Below are 27,790 nucleotides of genomic sequence, written 5' to 3'. Positions count from 1 at the left end.
AGCTAAACAAATAAACAAAAAAAAAAAAAAATACCCAAGACTAAGAGGCGCCGTTGCAAAGGCATTGCCTCGACCCATAACTACTACTACTAGTATAGGAAGTGCCGTGTTTGGTGTCGGGAAGTGGTGTTATGGCTTATTTTACGCAAATGACAGGAGGCACAACGAAATGTATGAGTTAAAACGCCATTTTTTTTTTTAACTTTAAATCGATGTAGCAACGCCGTTGTTTACGGCAAAGCTATACTAAACGACGGTCGCCTAGAGACTTCAGCTGTTTGGCTCACGACCGACCCCCCTTAGACTATCTTGAGTAGTTCGCTCGATATTTCCGTTCGTTTTCGTTGGAATTTTAAGGTAGTCAAGTACGATTCAGCCATTTTTCTCTTACGAGGTCATTCTAGATGAGTAGCGTAGCCGTAAACCGTAAGGTAGGGCTAAGCCGAGGCAGCGGCTTAAGGAATACTACCTAGGTACCTAGCTAGTACTAGTACTAGCTACCAGAGCCTGTATTTGCCGAGGCTCGGTTTATACCTACTACCTATAGCCTAGGTAGTAGATATATGTAAGCTCCCAGGATTATTTCCTTGAGTAAAGTACTTATTATTAGTTTAATCTACAGTTAGGATTTTAAGATTGACGAGTATAATTAAGCCATTTTTCTCTTACGAAGTCGTTCCTGATTAGCGTAGCCGTGAGCCTGAAGATAACTAGGTACCTACCTAAGGTTAAGCTGAAGGCAGCAGCGGTTTGAGGAATACAAGCCTATAGTACCTAGCAGCCGAGATTTCGTCTGTTATTTGTGACGTGAACTCTAACTTCCTTACTGTGAAGCTATCTGACATTGCAGTTTATCTATAAAACTTTACCTCTAGCCTACTATAGTATAGTGCTAGGTACCTAGTAGCTACCTATAGAATGCCCACCAGCTTCCCCATAGTAGGTAGTACAAATAAGGTAGACTGGCTGTTCATACATAACATTTTAATTACCTACAATTCATTAGTAGATCTGCCATATTTTATATGCTTGAAACCCTAGACAACATAGCCTATGTAGTCAAGGTTTATTAGCCTAGCCCACAATTGTAGAAATAAAATTTAGGCCTGATGATGATGTCTGAAGGTGATTTAAGGGTGGTTTTAGTAGCCTACCTACTTCCTTTCCACTGCCTCAAAATGGAAAAATGTATACAGTTAGAACAAAAATTTGTCATCATCTCTGAATCTGGTCCTGGTCGTTTCGGCCATAACACCCAAGCTGGCAAACGGCTGAAAAGTCTTTCAGCCTAAACAACGTTAGACGTTATGTTGATGGTACATAGTAGCTATTTACTGTAATTATTTTATGTTTTATGTACATCTCCAAGAGGCTTTTACTAAACACAGCGCCTATTTTGCATGTAAACTGTTAGTTGCCGTAACTAGAAGGGTACTAACAGCTGAAACAACCAGAACTCTGCAAGACTACCCCATAAAGAAAAAGGCAAATTGTTTTAAAACTTTGCCATAATTGCACAAATATTTAGTATACAAATTACTTTTAGAAATTTTTTTATTATTAGAGAAAACTCTGTTAAGTTGGCCATTTCATGTGACATTTTCTTAATTTGCAGAATCAGCATTCGGTATTTAAAACATGGCTGGGTCTCGACCTCTTGTTTTTGTCACTGGAAATGCTAAGAAACTGGAAGAAGTTGTAGCCATTCTCGGAGATTCTTTTCCTTTCAGGTAAGAAGTAGGTAATATGTATTCTTTTCCTTTCACTTTAAAAGGTGTTGTGTTTTATCATTTCCTTATGGTTGTAGCAATGTTAAGTACAGTGGAACCTCGACATACGAAAGTCCCTACTTACGAAAAATTCAAGTTACGAAAACAAATACGAAAATTTTTTTTGCCTCTGCATACGAAAATAATTCAGGTTACGAAAGGGTGTTACTGAAAAGTCCCAAGGTTCGCTCAGACCACCGAGAACAATTTCAAAACTCGCACGCCGCCAACTGAGTAGACTCGCCACCATCCTCCTGCTCTCCCATTGGTTCCTGATGCTAGTCACTCCTGTAAGATCCTGCTCTTCTATTGGTTCACTTATACGATTTCGTTTGTTAACGTAAATTAGTGTTAGTGATTTCGCTTTGTACTTGATCGTGTTGTGTGAGAACTTAATTAGTACATAACTTAATTATGTATAGTCATGGGTCCCAAGAAAGTTGTTGAAGTTCACGGAAAGAAGAGGATGACAAAGATGGAGATAATCAAGAAGTAGTATAAGGCTGGCATAAGGTTGAGTGTGATCGCTAAGGAATACGGCCAAAATCCGTCGATGATAGGCACCATCCTTAAGCAGAAGGAAGCCATCAAGCAGCTACACCTTCCAAGGGCGTGACTATTTTGTCCAACAAGAAGAGCCACGTGCATGATGAGATGGAGAGGCTGCTTCTTCTATGGATTGAGGACAAAGAAATTGCTGGTGATACGATAACCAAGACAGCAATCTGCCAGAAGGCCAGCGCTATTTTCGCTGATCTGATTACCCAGGCCGAAGACGACGGAGGAGAAGGGACGTCGATGGCAACCCCAGACTTCAAGGCTTCTCGTGGGTGGTTTGATAAATTCTGTAAACGGACTGGCATCCATTCGGTGGAGAAGAAATTGAAATTTTGTAAAGAACATAAAGCATAAAAAAGTAAAAAAAAATGTAAAAATCAAAAAAAGAAAGGAAAAAAAAATTTAATTTCAAGTTTTTTGTAAAGTTAAGTGTTAATGTTTTCTGCCATTTGTTAATGTGTTTTGGACAGTTTAGTGTTAATGTTTTCTGCCATTTTTTAATGTGTTTCGTAAAGTTAAGTGTTCGTGTTTTCTGCCATTTGTCCTCTGTCGCCACTTTCGGAGATCGCCTCACTCGAAAGGTAAAGTTCCCCATTTTACTACATATGTAGTACATACATTTATGTACAGTATTTCTTGTACCCTGTACACTAATAAACTTTATTTACAGGTAATCACAGTTAGATTAGGTATGGAATGGTCCAAATTGTTGTATTTCATTGTTTATTGGTTAATTTAGCTTTATTATAAAATATACTGGGGTGTTTTGCAGGGCTTGGAACGAATTAGGCAATTTACATGTAAAATGTGGTTCAAGATAGGAAAAAATCAGGTTATGAAGGCCGCTTCGGAACAGATTAATTTCGTATCCTGAGGTACTACTGTATATATACCAATATTTTTTTATGATTGTGGCCATATTCGATGATAAAGTTTGTTTCAAGAGGAATACAAACCATTGTCTTTTATACAGGAGTATCTTTCAGGATGAGCCTGAATCAATCAAAAACTTGGTAACTAGTTAGTTGACCAGTTGGTTAACAGGTGGAAATGGGAGATGAGCGGGAAATATATCCCTCACTCACCGATCGACCATTGCCTTCACTTATCTTTTGGTTGTTAGGGAAGAACTTGTGCCGCATTCTTCTCTAACCAGTTGAAAACTTGGCAGTAGTTTAGTTTACTATACTCATACTCCACTATGTTTTGCTGTGTTAGTTCTTTTGTAGATAAAAATCAAGAAACATTGCTGTACGATATATGGCTGCTCTTGTGGGCATTTCATTTCGTTTGGTATTTAAAACATGGCTGGCTCTCGACCTATTGTATTTGTCACTGGAAATGCTAAGAAATTGGAAGAAGTTGTAGCCATTCTCGGAGATTCTTTTCCTTCAGGTAAGAAGTAATGTGTATTCTTTTCCTTTCACTTCAAAAGGTATTGTGTTTTATCATTTCCTTCTTATGGTTGTAGCAATGTTAAGTATATATATCCCAATATTTTTTATGATTGTGGCCATATTTTATGGTAAAGTTTGTTTCAAGGGGAATACAAACCACCGCCTTTTATACAGGAGTATTTTTCAGGATGAGCCTGAATCAATCAAAAACTTGGTAACAAGTTAGTTGAACAGTTGGTTAACAGGTGGAAATGGGAGATGAGCAGGAAATATATCCCTCACTCACTGACCGACCATTGCCTTCACTTTTCTTTTGGTTGTGAGGGAAGAACTTATGCTGCATTCTCCTCTAACCAGTTGAAAGCTTGGCAGTAGTTTAGTTTACTACACTCATACTCCACTTTGTTTTGGTGTGGTAGTTCTTTTGGGTATTTTTTGCTGGTATTTGTTTTTTATGCCAGTAGATAAAAAAAGAAGAAACATTGCTGTGCAATATACGGCTGCCCTTGTGGGCATTTCATGTGTCCCAAAGTGATTGCCCTTCATAATGTAGGTAATGGGATTCTCTACAGTGGATTAGGTTTGGGAAGGAAGGATAGGCTCAGGAGGCATTTGCTGCTTCTTCGGAGGGAAATATGTACACCCCTGGTGATACAGTCAAACATTTCTAATTCCTCTTTAACTCCTCCTGACTGCTGCTCCTTCAAGAGAGAGTAACACCAAACTTTCACCCGAGGACGTATCTCCTTCTGATGAGGGTACCACATCAACAGCAGTGTCACCCTAAGAAAACTGATTTGAATATTAGTGTTCCAGGTACCAGTAAGATGACATCATCACATGAGTAACAGAGGAAGCTCTGGCCATCTCTTAATATCCCAGGAACTCCTTGTTATTTGCCTTCCTTTACAACTTGATGGAAGGCTAAGGATGATTCTTTGGTTATTCTGCTTCTTTGGGCACTGCCAAGGAAGGGGGGTTTTTCCTGTAGCAGTTCTTGTAGTTGCTGATCCTTGAGTTCATGATTGGTAGTCTTTGGTTCCAGCCTTGACCAGCCCTTTGGTCTGTTAGGTGAGTGTTCCTTGCTTGGAAAGGAAAGTATCACTAGTGCTCTTCTCCCTTGTTATCCTGTTTCTCCACCTCATCATTGGACCATCTACCACAATCTCACTGGAACCTGAGGTTGAGATATAGGATGAAATTAAGTTATTGAACTTCAAATCCTGCTGCAAATGTTCTTAAACAATTTGACCCCCATGACTTTTTCAGTCCTAGGGCTTCCTGGCCTTGTGAGGCTTCATGCTACAATTAACAATCTGTTGATCAGAAATCAGAAAAACAAGGTGGTTTGCTCCATCATGTGAAGTAGTAGATTTTTTTTTTAAGTAAATAAAATATCAGCTAAACCTGCTTCACCAAAAAGTTAGGTGCTGTGATACATGTTTTTCAAATGTTATTCTTTTTAGGAACCACCATAGCATGTCAGTAAAAAAAAATAATGTGGGATACTCTTATTTAATGCAAGTATCTGTATGGAAATTCAGGAAGGCTACTGTGTAAAAGGCAATTGTTAACTACTGTATACAGTATCTAATTTCCTTGGGGAGCAGCGAGTGAAGTAGTATTTTAGGTAAAGGTAAAGTTTCTAATAAGTTAATAACTCATGATGTTTGAAAAATCTTGACTGTTTTGCCATCAGCATTTTGTAGTCAATGCATCATTGTTCAAATGTAATAGAGCTGTATTCCTTTTTAAGATGACTATTTCAAAATAATTTAATTTACAGAGTTATCAGTCAGAAAATTGATTTGCCCGAGTACCAGGGTGAAGCTGATGAAATTAGTCGTTTAAAGTGTCAATCAGCAGCAGAACTCATTAAGGCACCTGTTATTGTAGAGGATACATGCTTGGGTTTTAAAGCACTTGGTGGACTTCCAGGTTAGTGTAAATTTTTAGCAGTAAAAGTAATATCTCGACAATACAAACTGAATTTTTATAGGTACTCTTTTGGAGCATTGTCAGCCAGTATATACCATGTAACTAAAACTGTTCAGGTCAACAGTTTTAGTTTCTAATTCCAGCAACTCTTACATGAAAAAAAAAAATTATTTGTGGGTGTTAGCTTATTTGTGATTGCAGGTAATATGATTTGTATTTTAATGACTAGTATTTAAATTCAGTGACTTAAAAAACCTTAGATTCTGTATTCACATAATATGTAAACAGTGGCTTATAAGTCATGCTGTAGTATAATGAATGTCTTCCTAAAAACCAATGGTACTTTCATAAAGGCTCAATAACTTTCCAATAGAGCACCTAGCTTTTGCATATTCATTTAAGTATCCAATTAATGTGTAAATAGTAATGTTCATTGTTTAGCACTTCATGTGAATTCTTTTCTTTGACAGGTCCCTACATAAAATGGTTCTTAGAAAAGCTTGGTCCTGATGGCCTTCACAAAATGCTTGCTGGGTTTGAAGATAAGGTAAGATGTTCCTTTTTACCTGTGTAGTACCTTGAGTTTATATTTATAACAATGATAAAATCTATGCAACCTGTATTCCATTTACTAGGATGTTCTCCGGTTGGATAGAGTTGTTCATGGTGGTAGGCTTCTATTTCCTAATAGTAGTAGTTTTGAATTGGAGCATTGACAGATGGTCTCTTGTTTTGTCATTTTTTCTCAAGCCGTATTTCAACAGATATCTTTGACATTCACAAATGATCCCTGGTCTCCTTTATTTATCTTTTTATCTAACCATTTAGTTGAAGTATAACGTTTCGCCAAAGGAATGAGTAAATATACACCCTTAATTTGCATCTATGGTAGTTCATTTCTTTTGACAGTCAGCTGAAGCTGTGTACTTTGCTTATTCTTCTGGAAAACCTGAGGATGAGGTGTTGTTCTATTTCATGGGCGCACCCTTGGTACAATAGTAGAACCTCGAGGAGAACATAAGTTGGATGGGATCCGTGTTTCCAACCCAAAGGTGAAGATTAATTTTTTATTTCACTTATATAACTTACCCGGTGGTTACATATAGCTGTCGTCTCCTGACGTCACGGCAGAATTTGAACTTCGCGGTAGCGCTAATGGTTTTTGACAGGTGATCCCTCTACTCCCGCCCTCTACCGGGTACCGGGAACCATTCCAACAATAAATCAGAAGTTTCCTGCCGTCGGAACCGTAACACGGTTTCCTCTGCTGGTTGGAATTTGGAATTGATCATCTTGGTTTTCTCCTTTTGGTGATGTACCTTGAGTTTACTGATCTTTTTGCTAGCGCTATAGTTATTTTCTGTTTTCATACATTCAACTTACCTGTCAGATATATACATAGCTATAGACTCCGTCGTTCCCGACAGAATTTCAAATTTCGCGGCACTCGCTACAGGTAGGTCAGGTGATCTACCGCCCTGCTCTGGGTGGCAGGACTAGGAACTATTCCCGTTTTCTAATCAGATTCTCTCTGTCGACGGCTGTATCAACATTGTTGTTACTTCCTCCTGACTAGAATTCGTTTTTCGCAAAGCTTTTGATCATCTCTCGCTGATATTTGGTGACGTACTTGGATCGTTGTTTGCATTCGCTATCGTGGACTGTTTTTTGGACTTGGTTTTTGGAATTTGTGAATATGTCTGATTCTAGTGTTAGTTTCAGAGTGTGTGTGAATGAGGGCTGTAAGGTGAGGATTCCGAAAGCTTCGGTAGATCCTCACACTATTTGTAGGGGGTGTAGAATGGTTGAATGTTCGATGAGAATACGTGTAACGAGTGTGAGAAACTGAGTGCACAAGAGTGGAAGAATCTAACTTCTTACTTGAAGAAGTTAGAGAAAGATAGAGAGAGGAAGGCGGCTTATAAAACCCGCCAGAATGTCTGCCTCTCATGATTTACTATCTAGCTCTATAGCTTCTTCCTATGATAATCATGACCATTCTGTTTCAGCCCGTTCACAAATTGCTAATCCCTCTAGTTCTGCTTGCGGAAATAGCAGAACTTAGAGCTTCCCTTCAGAAAATGCAGGAAAAGTCGCAGCATTGGAAGGTAAGGAAAGTGAATGTGGTAGTGATATTAGTGTCCCCAGTGTAGTGGAGGGGGCGTCTGGTCGTCTCTGCGACGCTCCCAGGCCTAGACCTCTTCCAAGCTCCCTGGCCCGGAGGAGAAGGAAAGTCGAAAGCCGTACGGGGTTGTGGAGAATCCCCAACGATCAGGCGTCCTTCGGCAGAATCGATCGTATCGACTGCCAAGGACCGCTATAGGAAAAGCGTCCTTCGAGAGTGCTTTTGTTCGTCGTCTAGTTCGCCTTCTCCGAGAAGAGGATGGAAGGAGTCGAATCTTTCCCGTCCTTTGAAGAGGAGTATGAAAGAGCATGAGCTCAATTCGAGTCCCTCAAGCGCTTCTCAGAAGGAGGAGCGCCTTCGGTAATAAAGAAGGCGAGAATACATTCAGACTCTGGGTCTGGAAGGGATCCTAGATCGCCTTCCAGATCTCCCTCTCCTAATTCGGAAGATTCCTCAACCAAGAAAATTTTGAAGAATATGCAAGAGCAATTAGCCTTGTTAGTAGGAACTCGTTATAAGGTGGAGCCTACTCGTAAGAAGGATGATAGGCTTCCTATTAAAAGATCTAAATACCTATCTCCTGTCGGGCGCGACGCATCCTTCATGGGGAGTTGTCGCACAGGCGGGCCATCTCTGGGGGGGGCGGTGCGCTAGACAGGAGAGAAGTAAGAAAGGAAGCTACTCCTGTCAAGAGTAGGCGCCAACCAGTGCCAGCTCCGAGTAGGCGCAACGAGCCAGTACAACATTCAAGATCTTCAATCAAGCGCCAAGAGTTAGCTGAAGAGGAAGATCCTGTTAGGAGTAGAGCGCTTGTGAGACGGAAAGCGCCTACCGGAATCAATACTCCTACTAAACATCAGACGCATGCTAAGGATCAGGAGTATTCGGAACGACGTGCTCCTACCAGACGCCAGGAGTCGTCGGGCCTAGATACTCCTCCCAGGCGCCAGGAGTATTCTGAACTAAATACTCCCTCCAGGCGCCAGGAGTATTCCGAAGCTTATACTCCTCACAGGCGCCAGGAGTACTCTGCACTTATTACTCCTCCCAGGCGCCACGGAGTATTCCGAAGCTTATACTCCTCCCAGGCGCCAGGAGTATTCGGAACTTAATACTCCCTACCACGCGCCAGGAGTATTCTGAACAATGCGCCTACTAAAAGCCAGGAGTATTCGAGGCGCTCTGCGCCTGCCAAGCGCCAGGAGTATTCCAAGCACGTTACTCCTCCCAGGCGCCAGGAGTATTCCGAAGCTTATACTCCTCCCAGGCGCCAGGAGTATTCGGAACTTAATACTCCTACCACGCGCCAGGAGTATTCTGAACAAAATGCGCCTACTAAAAGCCAGGAGTATTCGAGGCGCTCTGCGCCTGCCAAGCGCCAGGAGTATTCCAAGCACGTTACTCCTCCCAGGCGAGATATCACTGCTGTACACCAGGCGCATTCCTCCGTATGAAGAGCCTGACACTCGTAAGAGAGTAAGAGAAGAGTCAGTAGAAAGAAGAGAGCCTTCTCCTTCCGAGCCTATCAACCCAGAAGATGCCTCGGAGGACGAAATGAAGGAAGGATCTTCTAATTATAAAGTTCTTTCGTCCCTTCTGTTGGAGGAATATGGAGACTCTTTGACGCCAGCTGCTCCCCCTTCTCCACGCTCTCAGTTTTCGAGCACGAAAACACACAAGTCTTCCTCTTTCCTTAAAATGAAGCCTGCTATTTCTATGAGGAGGGCTCTACAATCTCTTGACTCCTGGTTCAAGAAGAAGAAGGAGTTAGGAAGGACGGTCTTTTGTATGCCTCCCGCTAAACTTACAGGGAGGAGAGGAATTTGGTACGAAACGGGAGAGGATATGGATTATCTCTGTCCGTTTCAGCTGAATCAGACTTCTCGAGTTTGGTGGATTCGTCGAGAAGGCAGCCTTGAATGCAGCGAAGGTAACATGGGGGCTTCGGAAACGGACCACCTCATCAAGGGACTTTTCACACTTTAGAAGTTTTTAACTTCTTAGATTGGTCCCTTGGGGTTCTGGCCAAGAAATCTCAGGAAAAGGAACAACTCGACCCAGAAACCCTAAATTGCATCCTCGCCTGCATTGATAAGGCTGTTCAGGATGGATCGGCTGAGGTATGCTCCCTATATGGTGCAGGAGTTTAAAGAAAAGGGCGGGGCACAGTGCTTTCCTCACGAAGGCCGTCTCTCCTTCGCAGAGAGCCGCCTTATTGTTTGCGCCTCTCTCTGAACACCTTTTTCCCTCGCAGTTGGTGAAGGACATCGCGCATTCTCTGACGGAAAAGGCCACCCAGGATCTCCTTAGACAATCCTCAAGGAGGAATATGGCCTGTGGCTAGTGAGGAAAAGAAAGTGGCTCGCCCAGCTCAGAAACAGCCCCTTTCGAGGAGGTCTTCCAACTAGACCGATCGCCAGAAGGAAGTCAACCGATAAGAGGGGCAGGTCTTCCTTCCGTCCCTTTAAGAAAGGGAAGTGAGAATTCTGTCCTCCAGACACCCGTAGGAGCCAGGCTACATTATTTTGCGAAAGCCTGGGAAGACATAGGAGCCAACACTTGGACGATGTCGATTATCAAGAAGGGGTATCGCAATCCCATTCAAGGACATTCCTCCCTTGACAACATCTCCGAGGGAATTGTCCGCCAGATACAGGGACCCTATTCTGAGGGATACTCTTCGTCAGATGGTGGAACAGATGTGGGACAAAAGAGCAATAGAACTTGTGCTGGATTGCAACTCCCCGGGGTTTTACAATCGCTTGTTTCTTGTAACAAAAGCCTCGGGGGGATGGAGACCGGTACTGGACGTAAGTGCGCTGAACAAATTCGTCGAACAACAGAAGTTCAGCACAGAAAAGTCTGCCTCAGTCCTTGCAGCACTACGACAAGGGGATTGGATGGTGTCCCTAGACCTTCAGGACGCATACTTCCACATCCCGATCCACCATTCGTCGAGGAAGTACCTTCGATTTATGTTCGAAGGAAGAAATTATCAGTTCAGGGCCCTGTGTTTCGGCCTGTCCACGGCTCCTCAAGTCTTCACAGACGTGATGAAAAAAATGTAGCAAGGCACTTACATTTGAAAGGGATAAATGTCTCCTGTACCTGGACGACTGGCTCATCAGAGCCAGGTCTCAAAAGCAGTGTTTGGAGGACCTGTTAATAACACTGGAATTGACAAAGTCTTTGGGATTGATCGTGAACCTCGAGAAGTCTCAGATGATCCCCAGCCAGAACGTGGTTTATCTGGGGATTCAGATGGATTCTCGGGGTTTTCGAGTTTTTCCATCTCAAGAGAGATTAAAGAAAGGCTGTGCCACAGTATCGAACTTTCTAGAGAAAGAGCGCACTTCAGCGAGGGGGAATGGCTGAGCCTTCTGGGAACCCTTTCCTCGCTCGAACAGTTTTCTTTCTCCTAGGAAGATTACATCTTCGACCGCTTCAGTTCTTCCTAAGAAGAAGTTGGAGTTGGAAGACAGGTCAGCTCTCGGACACGTTTCCAATCTCGGAAGAAATAAAACATCATTTGAAGTGGTGGTTGGTTCCATTAAGGGAAAACAAAGGAGTGTCCCTGCAAGTACGGAACCCAAGCCTGACATTGTTTTCAGACGCCTCGGAGGCGGTGGGCTGGGGTGCAACATTGGGATCCAAAGAAGTGTCAGGCACCTGGTCGGCAGAACAGGTGTCATGGCACATAAATTGCAAAGAGCTCTTAGCAATTCACCTGGCGCTAAAGAGCTTCGAACACTTAGTCAGAGGCAAAGTCGTGCAGATAAATTCAGACAATACGACAGCTCTGGCTTATGTCAAGAAGAAGCAAGGGAGGGACGCACTCTTTTGCTCTGTACGAGCTGGCAAGGGATCTACTGATTTGGGCGAACCAAAGGAAGATAATTCTTCTAACAAGGTTTGTTCAAGGGGAGAGGAATGTGAGAGCGGACAGATTGAGCAGGAGATTCCAGGTCCTTCCCACAGAATGGACACTCCACTCAGAAGTCTGTCAGAGCCTTTGGCTCCTTTGGGGGGGGGGGGAAGCCTCAAATAGATCTTTTCGCCACATTCCTCTCCAAAAGGATAGATACATTTTGTGCCCTCCGGTGGAGGATCCCCGGGCTTATGCAACAGACGCCTTTCTCCTGGACTGGATCAGGGATAGACGTTTACGCTTTTCTTTTCCCCCGTTCAAGATACTGGGGGAAGTAGTCAGAAAATTCGTGGCATCCGAAGGAACCAAGATGACTCTGATCGCTCCGTATTGGCCAGCTCAAATTTGGTTCACAGAGGTGATGGAATGGACAGTGGACTTCCCCAGATCTCTTCCAAACAGAATAGATCTGCTCAAACAACCCCGTTCGAGAGGTACCCATCAAAATCTACCCGCTCTTGCTCTGACTGCCGTTTCGTTTGACTATCGAAAGACTTGTCAGAGCGAGAGGGTTTTCTCGCCAGGCAGCAAACGCAATTGCTAGAGCCCGCAGATCATCTTACTAGGCGAGTGTACCAATCGAAGTGGAAGTTTTCAGAAACTGGTGTAGGTCGAAAAAGAAGCTGTCCTCTTCCAGTACCTCTGTGACCGAAATTGCAGATTTCCTTCTGTTTCTTAGACAAAAGTCGCATCTCTCGGTACCAACTATTAAGGGGTACAGGAGTATGCTTTCAGCAGTCTTTAGAAACAGAGGATTAGATCTAACGAATGATAAGGATTTGCACGACCTCATTCGTTCATTCGAAACATCTAAATCACTTGAACCTAAGGTTCCAAGCTGGAACTTAGATGTGGTTCTTAAATTTCTTTCATCAGATGAATTCGAACCACTTCACACTGCTTCGTTTCGTAATATCACTAGAAAGTGTTTGTTTCTGATGTCTCTTGCAACGGCAAAAAGAATCAGTGAGTTGCACGCCTTGAATCAAGAGTTGCTTCAAGGAGACTCTGCAATTTGTTCATTTCAGTCCCTTTTTCTGGCCAAAATGAAAACCCTTCGAATCCCTGGCCCAGGAGCTTCGAAGTGAAGGACTTTCTAGTTTGGTGGCAGAGAGGCAGAAAGATCCCTTTGCCCAGTTTAGAGCTCTAAAATTTTAGCTGGGACAGGAAGAAGCAGTTGGGGGGTTCGCAGAAAGGTCTTTGGTGCTCAGTGAAAGACCCCAAGAGAGCAATGTCCAAGAACGCATTAGCCTTCTTTGTTAGAAGTGTTATCACAGAAGCTCATAAGAATTGTCCAGATGATTCTTTTAATCTTTTAAGAGTGGGAGCCCACGAAGTTAGAGCAATCGCAACCTCGGTGGCGTTCCAAGAAAGGATATGTCACTAAAGAACATTTTGGACACAACTTATTGGAGATGCAACTCTGTGTTTGCATCCCATTATTAAAAGACGTGCGAGTTACGTATGATAAATGTTTTTCGTTAGGTCCGTTTGTGTCAGCACAGACGGTTTCTGGGTAAAGGAGAAAGCACCAATCCTTAAATTATGTACGTAACCCTCTTGTCGGATGTGTTTCTCGGGTTTTGTTTTCGGTGTATGGGAGTGTCAGTAGTCGCACAGGCGGCCTTCACTTCTCTTCATTTGAAAATCGAGTGACATCTGACTATTAGAGGGGTACAAAAATTTTGTTATTTTTGTATGTATGAGTTTCGAGTTTGTGGTTGTTTGCTAAGAGTTTGGGGATAACTCTAGGCAATCTTAGAACTAACACGGGTTAGGATCGGGTGATCGGGATTGGTTGTGTGCTCCTTAAAATCAGTGCGTGTTGTCATATAAGCGGATGTGCTCCATTGACAAACGCCAGTTAGGATTCTGTCGAGTAAGTGGAAGAGACCCCATCGACAGATCCACAAGAACTCTTGGCCACAGATCACTATCTCGCTAAGGCTCTTGAGATGAAGCAGACTTCCACTGGGCCAGTCAGCCACGAAGTCTTCCATCTAAAAAGGTAGGAACTAAGGTTTATTGATACCTACAACATATGTTGTTTACCTGTCTAGTCAGTTGGTTAGCTGTCTCTTGCCCTCCACCAAAGGGTGTCAATCAGCTATGTATATATCTGACAGGTAAGTTGAATTGTATGATACAATAAAGTTGTTTCATACATACTTACCTGGGCAGATATATACAATTGAAGACCCACCCAGCCTCCCCGCAGGAGACAGGTGGAAGAGAGAATCTGATTAGAAAACGGGAATAGTTCCTAGTCCTGCCACCCAGAGCAGGGCGGTAGATCACCTGACCTACCTGTAGCGAGTGCCCGCGAAATTTGAAATTCTGTCGGGAACGACGGAGTCTATAGCTATGTATATATCTGCCAGGTAAGTATGTATGAAACTTTATTGTATCATAACAATGTCATTTTGATATTGTTGTCCTTTTTAGGAATTATTTTGAATTCTTCACGATGTCTGACACCGGCTCTGTTCAGTATAGGGTGTGTAGTAGTGGGTGTAAGACTAGACTTCTTAAAGCTTCACTTGATCCTCATTCTACTTGTGTTAGTTGTAGGGGACATGAATGTTCTTTTGAGAATACGTGTGAAGAATGTAAGTCTCTAACATCTCAGGAGTGGAAGGCACTGGGAAAGTATATGAGAAAGTTAGAAAAAGATTGAATCAGAAAGGCTTCACAGAGATCTTCTTATAAGTTAGTGAGTAGCCAGGATATTCCTCTGAATTCTATTAATCCTGTTCCTATTAACCCCGTAGTGGTTGCTCCTGCCCTCGAATCTGTATCTCCCGATCCCGATCCCATGTCAGTATTACGAGCCGATATGGACTCGAAATTTGTCTCTTTCCTCACCACTATGCAGAAAATGGGTGAGACAGTGCAAGAAGTGGTAGTTAAGTGTGATAAATTACTTAGTGCAAGTGTAGTGGAGGAGGTGGTTGTTCGGCCCGTTCGTTCTCCTAGGTCTAGGCCCCTGTCAAACTCCCCAGATCCTGGGAGGAGGCATGCCGAAAACCGAAGGGAGGCGAGCGGGACCTGCTCCCGAGCAGCCGCCCCCTCAAGCAATCCTGTAGCCGTATCCCAGGATGCTGTCGCTCACCATTGGAAAGGTGTTGCGAGGAATGTTTTTCGTCAAGTGACTCTAGTTCAGATGTTTCCTCTTATAGAGGTTGGCGTAATAAGACTTCTAGACCGCTGAAAAGGTCGCGCGATGTTTCGCCTGCTGCGGTTCCCAAGAAGGTGGCGGCTGCCGAACCTTCTTGTAGTTTTTGGGAGGAGCCTGAAGCTTTTTTCTCCGGCGGTTTCGATTTATCGCCCTTCTCTCATAGAAGTGGAGAAGCCGAACACGCACACTCCTTCGGAGCCTTCTCCAGAGCCTCCTCAAGCGATAACTCCTGCGGCTCCAGACGTGTTTGTGGATCATCCTTCTACACCTCCCGCGCCTTCTACGTCGGTGGATCCTAACCTTCGGTGTTTGAACAGATGAATGCCAAGTTAGGCAGTATCTTGGAGCTTTTTGGCAAGTCTCTTTCGTCCCCGAATGCGCTCCAACCCGACCGCCTTACATCTTCCGCAGACTACTGTGCAGTCCCTTCTCGCAGGCTCCTTTGGGCAGTCGCCTCTTCAGGCTCAGACTCTCCATGTGACTCCTCTTCAGACGCCACTTCAGGCGCCTGGTCGGACTCCTTTCCTGACTACCGTCCTATTTGGCTCCACGTCAGGCTCTCGCTCGAGCGCCAGCTCAGCCGCCAGCGCGGCCGCCAGCTCAGCCGCCAACGCAGACCGCCAGCTCAGCCGCCCAAATACGTCTCAGTACAGGCTCAGACGTCTTCTCCTGCTTTCTCACACCCTCCTCGGACGACGTCAGGGTGCGACTTCGCCGAACAGGATTCCTCTTCCGATGGAATGTTCGCCAGTTTCGTCGAAGGAAGCTTCGGATTTGAGGAAAGAAAGAGAAGGACTTACAGAAAAGACAAGCATTTGTCGGGGTATAAACTCCTTTTACGATCCTTCGTTGACAACTTTGGAGATTCTTTTGCGCCTTCCATTCCAGTTTCTCCTAGTTCGCAGTGGAAAAAGGACAGTAAGCCTGACTCCTCGTCCTCGTTCACGCGTCTCGTCCTCCTCGATTTCGGCTAGAAAGCTATCAAGAAAGTTAACGCTTGGCTTTTGGAGAAGAGGGAACAGGGGGAAAAATGTTTTTTGTCTTCCCCCTTCGAGACTTTCGTCAAGGAGCCGTGTCCTGGTATGACACTGGAGAAGTTTTTTCCTGGGTGTGACTGCCTCCGCTCAGGGAGACTTTTCTAGTCTCGTGGACTCTTCCCGCAGAGCAGCCCTTAATACTGCTAAGATTTTCTTTTCAACAAATGAACTGGAGCATCTTTGCAAGAGTGTTTTCCGTGTTTTCGAAGTTGTTAGCTTCCTGGAGGTTGGTCATTGCTTCGCTGGCCAGGAAAGTCAAGTCATTTTGGACTTTCGGAGGAGCAGTTGAAGGATTTTGCCTCGGTACTGGATTGTATCGATAAAGGCATCTGTGATGGAGCTTCGGAGCTCGCTGCCATTTTCGCCTCTGGAGTGTGAAGAAGAGACAGCTTTGGTGCTCCTTCTTGTCGAAAGGGGTTTCATCGAACCAGAAGTCTGCCTTGCTCTTCTCTCCTTTGGACAAGAAACACCTATTTCCGCAAGAGATTGTGAGCGAGATCGCTCAATCTTTAACACAGAAAGACGACCCAGGATCTTTTAACACAGTCAGTGAAGAAGCCCAGGAAGATAGCTCCGGTTCTTTCTGCTTCTCGGAGTGCTCCCTCCACGAAGCTCCTAAACCATTTCGAGGAGAGCTCCCGTTCGATCTTCCTCCAGGTTTCGTGGGAGAGGTAGAGCCTCTTCTAAAACCACTCCCTCTTCCATCAAAAAGTAGGCCCGTAGTCCTCCACACAGCAGTAGGAGCCAGATTACACCTTTTCTGCAGACCTGGTTTCATCTCGGAGCGGATCCTTGGACGGTCCAGGTCCTGAAGGAAGGATACACCATTCCGTTCATCAAGCACCCCCCTCTCACAGAATTTCCTGTGAATTTGTCAGCCTACTCGGAGAACTCCGAAAAATTTGCTGCCCTCCATCAAGAAGTTCTCGCCTTACTGGCAAAGAGGGCCATAGAGTTAGTGGACTCTCCGCAGGAACCAGGATTTTACAATCGCCTTTTCCTGGTAAAGAAGGCCACGGGGGGTTGGAGACCGGTGTTGGACGTCAGTGCCCTGAACGTCTTTGTCCTGAAGACGAAGTTTTCTATGGAAACGACCCAATCGGTATTAGCAGCTCTTCATCCTGGAGATTGGATGGTTTCCATAGACCTTCGGGACGCTTATTTTCATATTCCGATTCATTCGGAATCGAGAAGATTCCTGAGATTCGTGTTCCAGGGCCGCATTTATCAGTTCAGGGCCCTCTGCTTCGGCCTGTCGACAGCTCCACAAGTGTTCACCAGAGTTCTGTCGTCAGTAGCAAAGTGGCTTCATCTAGACGGGATACGAATATCCATGTATCTAGACGATTGGCTTCTCAGGGCAAGGTCCAGACAGAAGTGGTGGAGGACCTACAAAAGACTTTAAGGATGACGGAAAGCCTAGGTTTGTTAGTAAACAAAGAAAAGTCATGTCTCACTCCTTCTCAGGAGATAGTTTATTTAGGAGTGAGACTGAATTCAGTTCTTTTTCAGGCTTTTCCGTCTCGCCAAAGGATCGACTCTTGCCTGAACAAAATAGACGAATTTCTCGTCAGACAAACTTGCTCGGCGAATCAGTGGATGAGCCTTTTAGGAACCTTGGCTTCAATAGAGCAATTTGTAAGTCTGGCAGGCTCAACATGAGACCACTTCAATTTTACTTGAAGCAGAAGTGGCAAAGGAAGAAGTTCCCAGACTCCTTCGTGTTCCCCATCTCGGAAGGAATCAAAACAGGACCTACTTTGGTGGAAATCAGAAGGAAGGCTAGAGGAAGGCTTGTCTCTAAGCCAGTTGAGCCCCAACCTTACTCTTTTGTCAGACGCATCGGACAAAGGGTGGGGAGCTACTCTGGGGAGAAAGGAAGTGTCGGGTCTTTGGCAGATTCATCAGAAAAGCTGGCACATAAATCTAAAAGAGTTGAAGGCGATTCATTTGGCTCTAATGCACTTCAAGACAGAGGTAAGAGGGAAAGTAGTGCTGGTTCAAGCAGACAACACCACGGCTCTCTCTTACATCAAAAAACAGGGGGGGACACACTCGTTCTCTCTGTGCGAGGCGGCGAGAGACCTACTCATTTGGGCGAAAGAGAACAAGGTTGTCTTGAGCACAAGATTTATTCAAGGCTCGAAGAATGTGAAGGCAGACATTCTCAGCAGGAGAGACAAGTCCTCTCCACAGAGTGGACGTTACATCCTCAAATATGCAAGAAGCTTTGGGGGATTTGGGGATGTCCTCAGTTGGATCTCTTCGCCACAAACAAGACAGCTCGTCTACCACTGTATTGCTCCCCAGTTCCAGACGAGGAGGCGTTTACAGTGGATGCCATGCTTCTGGACTGGTCAAATCTGGATCTGTATGCCTTTCCACCTTTCAAAATGCTAAGATTAGTTCTGGCAAAGTTCAGAGGTCATCAGAACGTCAGGATGACTCTGATAGCCCCCTTTTGGCCGGCCAGGGAATGGTTTCCGGATCTACTACTGCTGTTGACGGACTTTCCGAGAGAGTTACCGTTAAGGAAGGATCTACTCAGACAGCCCCACTTTCTGAGGTTCCATCACAACTTGTCCGCTCTTCGACTAGTCGCCTTCAGACTGTCGAGCATCTCCTCAGAAAGAGAGGATTTTCAAAGAGAGCTTCAAGGGCTATTGCTAGACCCAGAAGAGAATCCTCTGATCGAGTGTACCAAGCTAAGTGGGGTCCAATTCAGAGCTTGGTGCAAAGAAGAAGGAATTTCGTCTTCTAAGACCTCTATAGCTCAGTTAGCTAACTTCCTTCTTTTTCTTCGTGAGAAGAAGCTTTCTACCCAGACGATTAGGGGTTATAGAGCTATGTTGTCTTCTGTGTTCAGACATCGAGGATTAGACATTTCTAATAATCAAGACCTCTCAGACCTGATTCGTTCCTTTGATACGACCAAGACAAAGGAGTCAAGGGTAGTTCTTAAATGGCTGATGTCAGATAGATTCGAACCGATCTCCTCTAGTTCTTTTAGAGATCTGACCAGGAAGACCCTTTTTCTTTGTGCTTTAGCATCAGCTAGAAGAATCAGTGAGCTGCATGCTATTGATAAGAGAGTTGGATTCGCTAAGGGCAATGCCATTTGCTCATCAATGCTGGGGTTTTTGGCTAAGAATGAAAATCCCTCACGTCCTTGGCCTCGTTCTTTCTCTATAAAGAACATTTCGGAGTTAGTGGGCCTAATGAGCCTGAATGTCTTCTCTGTCCAGTGAGAGCACTTAGACATTATGTGCAAAGGACCAAAGGTATAAAGAGTAAGAGTGATAACCTGTGGTGTTCAGTGAAAGATCCTTCTCGTCCTCTTTCTAAAAATGCGCTCTCCTTCTTTTTAAGGAGTTTGATTTCTGAGGCACACGGACAATGTCAGGACTCAGATATCAAAGTGTTTAAAGTCAAAGCTCATGAAATTAGAGCAGTGTCTACGTCTATGGCCTTTAGACGTAATCTGTCTTTGAAAGACATTATTAAATCTACATATTGGAGAAGCAATTCTGTCTTCGCATCTCATTATCTGACAGATTTGCAAACCACATATGAAAATTGCAGTACATTGGGGCCATTCATTGTGACTGACACGGTATTGGGTGAGGGAGAGAAGGATGTATCCCATCCTCACTAACTTTTCTCCTTGATTATGTTTTTTGTATTTTTAAGGTTGTCTGAAGATACAGGGAGTTTTTTGAGTATCTTTCAGTCTTTTAATGTCTGGTGTATTTCTTAAACGGTTGTGGTGATCCCTCGTTTTTCATTGTATTTTGTGGTGATTTGTACTGCGCCCTGAGCAGGGGCATTATAGTCTTGTCCGTTACGGTCACGTCCTCAACGGCAAGTACTTATTATTGTGTCCGACGCACGGATCCATATATCCTGTCGGTACAATAAAGGCCAGCAGACTACAGAGGCAGTAACCACTGAGTCAGCGGTCTTTAAAGGTAAGGAACCTATATCTTCGGATAATTCCAACAGTTATTTTAGCTGCCATTGTCCCACCACCTAAATGTGTCAATCAGCTATATGTAACCACCGGGTAAGTTATATAAGTGGAAAATGACATTTTTATAATAATATAAAGTTTCACTTATACTTACCCGGTGGTTACATAACGAAGCCCGCCCTCCTCCCCTCATATGGACAGGTAGGCATGAAACTTCTGATTTATTGTTGGAATGGTTCCCGGTACCCGGTAGAGGGCGGGAGTAGAGGGATCACCTGTCAAACCAGCGCTACCGCGAATTTCAAATTCTGCCGTGACGTCAGGAGACGACAGCTATATGTAACCACCGGGTAAGTATAAGTGAAACTTTATATTATTATAAAAATGTCATTTTTATTTATTTATTATAATAATGTAGATACAGCTGTATATATATCCTTCCTAAAAGGGTTCATAATGCTGAAGCCTTACTTTATTTTACTCATTGTGCTCTTTGCCACATTGTGAACAATTGATGATATGGTACCATTGTCTGACTCAAGCCAAGAGAACAAGCTATGGTAACAATCTTTTCAATGTTTTTGTAACATTTTATCATAGTCACTTTATTTTTCAACAGTACAGTTACACTTAGTAGCACCAACAATGGGAACTTTCTTTGGAGCCATGAAACTAATTAAAAACACAAACGTAATGCAGATGAGACATGTTAGCATTCATTGCCTAGAACTAGCGTCACTACGCAGCCAGACATTGTGTACTGCGATAGTATTTTTTTATATTTTAAAAACTTCTAAATTATTTTATTCCATGTATTTAATATAACTTTAATGGTATATTTTATAATAATGTCACTTACACATTCAACATACCAATTTCTAAAAAAATTCTTTCTGTCTACCTATTAAATATTTCTCATAAATAATTGCACACTATGTATGTCGATACGTATATGTAACTTCCCTCATAATGTTACTGAGGTTAAACCCTCAGTAATATGCTTATCACTTTAGATTTGGGCTTTGTTTAATATTGTTAAAGAATGAAATCAGAGAGGAAAGGATTGACTAAGCAACCTATAGAAAAGGCATTACTACATAATTACTAGATTCACAGCTGGAAGGTGTGGGAAATCATATTAGTACTTGTCAAAAAGTTGCATAAAATTTAGTTTCTAAGGCCCCGTCCACACGGCCGAGCTTTGCTCAACGAACTTTGTTCGATGTGACGTCAGAAGCGGAGAAACCGCGGCAAAGTTCTGACTTTTCTCGCTGTTTCTACGCTTCTGACGTCACATCGGACAAAGTTCGTCGACCAAAGCTCGACCGTGTGGACGGGGCCTAACATTTTGAAAACTGATTTGAGGTTTAACAGGTTTGGACATGTGATGAAGAGAGAACAATTAGTAAGTACAAAAGTAACAGAATACAGCCAAGTAGGAAGGTCTAGAAAGTCAAAGAAAAAGGGACACAGATGAAGACCTTGAACAGATGGGAATTTTGCCAGAAAATGCACGTCAAAACAGGAAAGAGACTCTTTTCTTGTTTGTCAAATGCCACAGGTGGAAAATTGAAAAGGAAACAGACATAATGATGGCAGTTAAATTTTTTATTCTTTCTAATATCATGGTTTATTTCTAGCTGTCATAGTTTAATGTCATCCTTCCCCAATCAGAACAATACATTATTACATCATTATTTTACTTACAATCTATAAGCCATCTGTAAATTCCTGATCATTTTATATTTAAGCATGTTTAATTGTATAGTAATCTAGGCATATGAATTTTAAAAGGCAATACTAATGTGAAATACAGAACCCTTCAGACATAGTAAAATAATTTAAATTCAAATCTTGATCATTTCAGGTTACACTCAGACATATGGAGAACTAGAAAGGGATGTTAAAAATAAAATATCTCATCGTTACAAAGCTTTAAATGCTCTTCGAGAATACTTTACAGGGGAAGAGGGAAGAGCCTTGCTAACCAAGGAGCTTGAAATGGAAACCAATGTTAAAGATTAGACTTCAAAATTGCTTGAAATAAAATGTTAAGAAACTGTTACCTTGTGTGTGTGTGTTTTTTTTTTTGCTCACATTGAAAAGAAACTCTAAAGTAGATACTTGTTACATTTTGCATAACTTTCTGTCTTTAACTATTTGTCTCTTCCTTTTAATTTACCATCCAACAGATTTCAACATGTTTGTTTTTTACTTCTCACTTTACAAGTACTTCAGGCAAGTCTTATGAGTGCTCAGAAATATGTTATGGTGGTCTCATTAGATTGATATAATTTATGAAGAGAACTAGTTAATGTACACAGTATGTATTCTATATAAAGTAGAGTAATAGCTCAGCTTTCACTGTTAATTTGTTACAGGATTGGCAGCTTAAACGAAACCAAATAAATCGTTTACAAAACAACCTATATGCCACATAAACCTGTGAATAACCTCATACTATTGTTCCTAATATACAATAAATTGTCTGATGGTTCAACATTTTTATTGTTTTTAATAATTATATTTTTAAGAACATACAGGGGAACAATTACACATACCTGATGGTAACATCAATGTGCTTCAAGGCCTAGAAGAGGAGGAGGCTAGTTGAAATCAATAGCTAATTCTCTTCTCTTGGGCTTGCGGGCTGCTGCAAGAACTGGTTGGTAATGCCTTAAACTCCATTGCTTCTTTTTATGTAGATCATCCTTTATGGAACAACTGAGTTGTGACATGACTTCATAATCTTGGCAGTGTTCAGCATGGGAATCCATCTCCACGAAAAGTGCAAGGCCTTTCTCAGTGTATGCAAAGGCCTGTTGCATCTTGATAGAGAAGCATTGTGGTTATGGCTCTTATTCCTGCTCGTTTTTACACGGCACTATGAGATGATATCACATCCTCAAGGTCCATTATCAGCTTACTGCTCACCACACAGGGCTTGTTCATGTCCATCTTGGAAAAAGCCCATGTACTTGTGAACAAATTTTGGGCACAGCCTCTTCCAAACTCCATTCATACTTGTGGTCAAAATGCCATTCATCACAGCATTTATATTCAGGACTATAATGTTCAAGGTTCACTCCAATAAACCATCAGCAGCTTCAACTTATATTCACCCACACAATTGCCTCTACATAAAAGATCAAATTGTCTTTTGTGACTTGAAGCCTGACATTGCCTTCTCCAGACGTGAATAAATGGACTGGCATTTCTTCCAGTAAAGACCAGTCTCATCTCTAGTGAATATCTTCTGAAAGAAATTCCTGTTGCTCAATCACTTTTGCCAAAATGATAGGAAATTCAAACACTGCTAACTCCATCAAAGCACTTTTGCCTAATTCACTACTGTACTTGAGTGCATAGATCATCCTCAACTTTTCCTGAATTCTGTCTTTCTCATTAGTGAACTTACTGAGATTTTCAATTTTTTTAATATCTTTCTTGTAAATGACTTTTCATCATCCTTGACATTGAATAAATCTGTGGCCTATTGTAAATAAATGTCAATACTGTTGTCAGACTCCACCCAAAAGCATGCGCTATGACAGCAACCTATTCACTCTTTTCAAGGTATTTGGTAGCCACCTTATTTTAAAACGGTAAAACCTGCTGCACTAACAGCAGAACTTTCTGTGGAGTCATGGTTACAAATAATGAGTCACATAGTTCAATACAAATGAGACTGCAAATAACTCAATTAACAGCAATTGAAAAACCAGTAGGGAAGCACCATCTACATATCAGTAAGGACACCAAGGCCAAAACCTGGAACAGCATTTTGTACAACTTTATTGGGACATGTTTCGAGTAGTACTATCACTCGTTATCAACCTGCAAAATTGAAATGAATGACATTATAGTTCTTACAATCAAACTCACAATAATAAAATGATGTATAAAAATTATAAGAGTACGTTAAAAGACAGCTAATAGTACTTAAAAAAAATTAAAATTTAAAAGTGGCCTTCGGTCCAATCTGATTTATAAATGGCAATGCAGTGGTTGTGATGCCACTTACATTGGAAAAACTACCAGATCAGATGGTTTCAACAGCTTGGTAGGTCATTTCGTACAGGCAATTATCTTTCAAGACCTAGTTATAGTGCAATTAGGGAACACAGCAAGGAGTCTGGTCACCCTTTACATATCGATGATTTTTGTATTTTAACCTCTGCCCCAGTTTGCTACAGACCTCAACATTTTAGAGGTTTTATATTCTGTTAAAATAAAGCCTTTCTAGGCTAGAAATGTAGCTGTTACCTCACTTTTGTGTTTTTAGTCTGCATCCTGCTGGTTTGTATATCAACTTAGTATGTTTACTGTTCTTTTGTACCATCCGTTTTTGTGACTTAAATTTGCATTCTGCTTTATTTTATTTTATCTACTCAGTTGTTTCATTTAGCCATTTTTTTATTTTAATTTTTTTTAAGTATTAGCTATCTTTAATGTACTCATAATTTTTATACATGTCATTTTATTATTGTGAATTTGATTGCAAGAACTATAATGTCATTCATTTTAATTTTATAGGTTGATAACGAGTGATAGTACTACTCGAAACGTCCAATAAAGTTGTACAAAATGCTGTTCCGGGTTTTGGCCTTGGTGTCCTTACTGATACATAGATAACTCATTTAATATACATGAATATTTGAATAATGCAAATAACTCGTACAGTATACATGAATGTTTGAATAAACTGCCAAACCAAAGCCACCAAGCAGCCAAAATCTCAAGTTATTACACTGAATGTCATGAAAACAATCTCAATTATTACAGCTGAATGCCACATAAAGAAGATGATATTTTTAAGCTTTTGAATAATTTTATCTTAAATATCTGAACATTTATATAATTTTCAACTTTGTTCTTGATTTGTTTAAATTTTCATGACCTTTAACACTTTAATATATGGTTGCACAAGTAATCTCTCCTGTCTTATACACATTTCATTCAAATTTGTGTTTGTGTGTATGCAGGGCATTTTATGTGTGTTACAGCATTTTGTATGGCATACAAAAATTTACGAAATTTTTTTATTGTAATCTACTTGAGCCAAGGATAATAAAAATCCTTGTTTGAAACCTTTGGTAAATATAAAATGCACCATATTTCTGATTAACAAAATTATAATTACATTCCATTAAATGATATTAGCTTTATCATGTACTGTATATCAAGTCCATACTTAGACTATAAGCTACTTACAGAAACAAAGTGACATGCTAAGCTCTAAGGAAATCAACTTCAGTATAATCATAAGGTTTGGAGAGATGCAAAACTACAGCTGTCAATACCTTTGAATCAAAAGTTTAAATTTCACATTATTATTGTTTGAAGGAAGTAGACCATCTTTCAAACAAGTCTTGTTGAAAAGGATGACTATTTTGCAAATTTATCTTGAACAGGATTTTTTTCTATTTTCCTTATAATTTACTTTCAGGCTCAACAACGTTGACCAGCAATATTCATATTGGAAGAGGACAGCGTGGAATGGGGGAAATATTTTTATTTAAAATATTCAATAAGAAATTGGGGGATTCCTTCGTGGTCTTGATTCTGGTTCTCCTAGTTCAAGTTTTGGTACCATTGACATGTTTCGACTAGCTCGAAGGTCATCATCTGGATGTGATTAAGAAGGATCTGGAGAAACAAGGCTCTCAGGTCGATATTTATAGAGGGATCTTGCTCAGTGCTGAATTATGATTGGCTGCCCTTAGTGGGTCACCTTGGACAAAGACTGCTCTCTCATGTTGATTTTGGGGTTCGCCTTATATGTGAGCATCATTGTAGTGCTGGAGATGAGTGGGAGAATTTTGATCCTCAGATGCAGAATTTTGATTTGCTCACTCTCTACAGGGGTCACTGGGAGCAGGTCTCCTGGTGACAGTGGGGAGGAAAAAAGTTTCTTGTGTAATGCTGAGGGTTGGTTTCCCCTTCCCAATGTGCAATTCTTTGAGGAAGTGCAGGCAGCGGTGGTCCGCAGTCCGGTCAATTATTTCTATATTCGAGATTATATATGGCTTTTCTGGAGAATTACCGCTGCCTGCACCTCCTGGAAGCATTGCACATTGGGAAGGAGAAACCAACCCTCAACATTACAAAGGAAACCTTTCTCTTACCCATGGCCACCAGGAGACCTGCACCGAGCGGCCCCCATAGCGAGCAAGTGAATAAAAATTCTGCATCTGAGGATCGAAATTCTCCCATTCATCCCCAGCACTACAATGATGCTTGCATATAAGACAAGCCCAAACATCAACACGGGAGAACAGGCTTCATCCGAGGTGACCAGCCCCCGCCAGCCAATCATAATTCAGCACTGATCAAGACACCCCCTACATATACCAACCTGGGTGCGTTGTTTCTCTAGTTCCTTCTCAACCATGTCCAGAGGATGACCATTGAGCTGATCGAAACACGTCAACGGTACCACAACCTGAACTAGAACCAGAATCCAGACCACTGAATGAAACCACAAGGAATCCACGCTGTCTTTTTCCATTATCATTACTGGTCAGCTGCTGACCAACATTGCTCAGCTTGAAAAGTGTATTATGAAGAAAATAGAAAAACATCCTGTTTAAGATAAGCTTGCAAAATGCAGCCATGCTTTTCAACAAGTATTAAGATTATTATTATTATTATTATTATTATTATTATTATTATTAAACACAAAAGTGGAAAAAAAAATATTGAACATCAGTTTCTTAAACTGAAACATGATGCAGTCAATAAATTGGCATTAACAAAAATATTCAACAGTGCTAACAAAAGTACAGTCAACAAAACTAGATTTCAAAGCTTTTGTAATTGGCAGTGAACAGATGTGTACTGAATCGCACTTCTTACATTGCAACAATGACACATGAATGTTACAATTTTTGCCCTTAAAATTTCCTTTAACTCTTTTGATAAACTTTAATATTCCATTTGATGTAAATACAATTCTTTACGTTTGATATTTACTCACATGAAAGAAATATATTACAGAACTTTATATACAATTACAATGGTAAATGTTTGCCATGTACTTGAAAAGTGCTGTAGATAGTTATGAAACATAACTTGCAGTCCCAATAATTCTGACTGCATCGCTTTGTCTTTTAATTTACACCTTTTCACCTTACATTAATGCAAACTGTTAACCTTTAGTCTCCAACCCTCATTTTGGAACAAACTTGACGGCCTCTTGTGAAATTCTATGAATATAAATCAGCTCCAATTAAATTTTATATAGAATATACAGAATTCAACATTCTTTCATTTTTGTTTCATGTTTATACAGTAACATATTATGCAAATACACAAAAGATAGTTTTTTTCAAGAAAAGGTTGTTTAAAATCACACTGTGATTATTTAAGTTATTTTGAAAGAATAAGTTTCAATAATGCTTGTTTCTCTAGATACAATTCTTTCTGTAAAGCCTCATTTCTACTCATTATAGCATTACTGCGTTGCGACTCACGCTGCATACTGATGTTGTTTGTAATCCCTCCTTCACGGATAAAAATCATTTCAGGATCACTACGGTAGCGATACAATGTATTAGGTTGTGGCCGGACCTGTAAACCAAAGAAAGTTATATAGAAAAATTGCATACATACACATATATTTATATATACATAAACCATAACTGGTCATTTATCCTGAATTTGATCATGATTCTAGGGACATACCTTACTAAAATAACCATCAGCATTTCATCTTTTTGGGATCTGGATCAGATATAATCTAAAACATAAGGGCCTGACAAGCTTCAATAATGCAATCCCAGTTGGCTCTAGATTTTGGCCTGACTGTTTTTCTAATGGTGGCATTAGGAATGCACTGATGAACAGAATGTCCATCACAATGGTGCAATGATAAAAAATGCCTATATG

The 27,790-nt window shown here is 41.6% G+C and overlaps 2 protein-coding genes across 3 annotated transcripts in view; one reads left to right on the top strand and one right to left on the bottom strand.

The window, feature by feature from the left end:
* Positions 1-41: 41 nt before the first annotated feature.
* LOC135198557 (inosine triphosphate pyrophosphatase-like) lies at positions 42-21,965 on the top strand. Its single transcript, XM_064226255.1, is given in 8 exon segments — positions 42-171; positions 1,616-1,730; positions 5,511-5,662; positions 6,133-6,209; positions 6,572-6,622; positions 6,625-6,679; positions 6,682-6,714; positions 21,768-21,965. Coding segments are annotated over 7 exon segments (618 nt in total). The 5' UTR covers positions 42-171; positions 1,616-1,638; the 3' UTR covers positions 21,926-21,965.
* Positions 21,966-23,817: 1,852 nt separating this feature from the next.
* The window catches only part of LOC135198555 (uncharacterized), a 66,346-nt gene continuing 62,373 nt past the window's right edge, over positions 23,818-27,790 (bottom strand). For both annotated transcript variants that reach the window (XM_064226250.1, XM_064226251.1), the window contains exon 12: positions 23,818-27,472. In XM_064226250.1, the coding sequence (XP_064082320.1) occupies positions 27,272-27,472 (201 nt within the window). In that variant the 3' untranslated portion in view covers positions 23,818-27,271. The remainder of the gene's footprint in view (positions 27,473-27,790) is intronic.

Source organism: Macrobrachium nipponense, chromosome 22 (genome assembly GCF_015104395.2).
Source record: "Macrobrachium nipponense isolate FS-2020 chromosome 22, ASM1510439v2, whole genome shotgun sequence".
Classification (NCBI taxonomy): domain Eukaryota; kingdom Metazoa; phylum Arthropoda; class Malacostraca; order Decapoda; family Palaemonidae; genus Macrobrachium; species Macrobrachium nipponense.
Note: the sequence above shows the minus strand (reverse complement) of the source record. Positions and strands in the feature narration are given on the sequence as shown.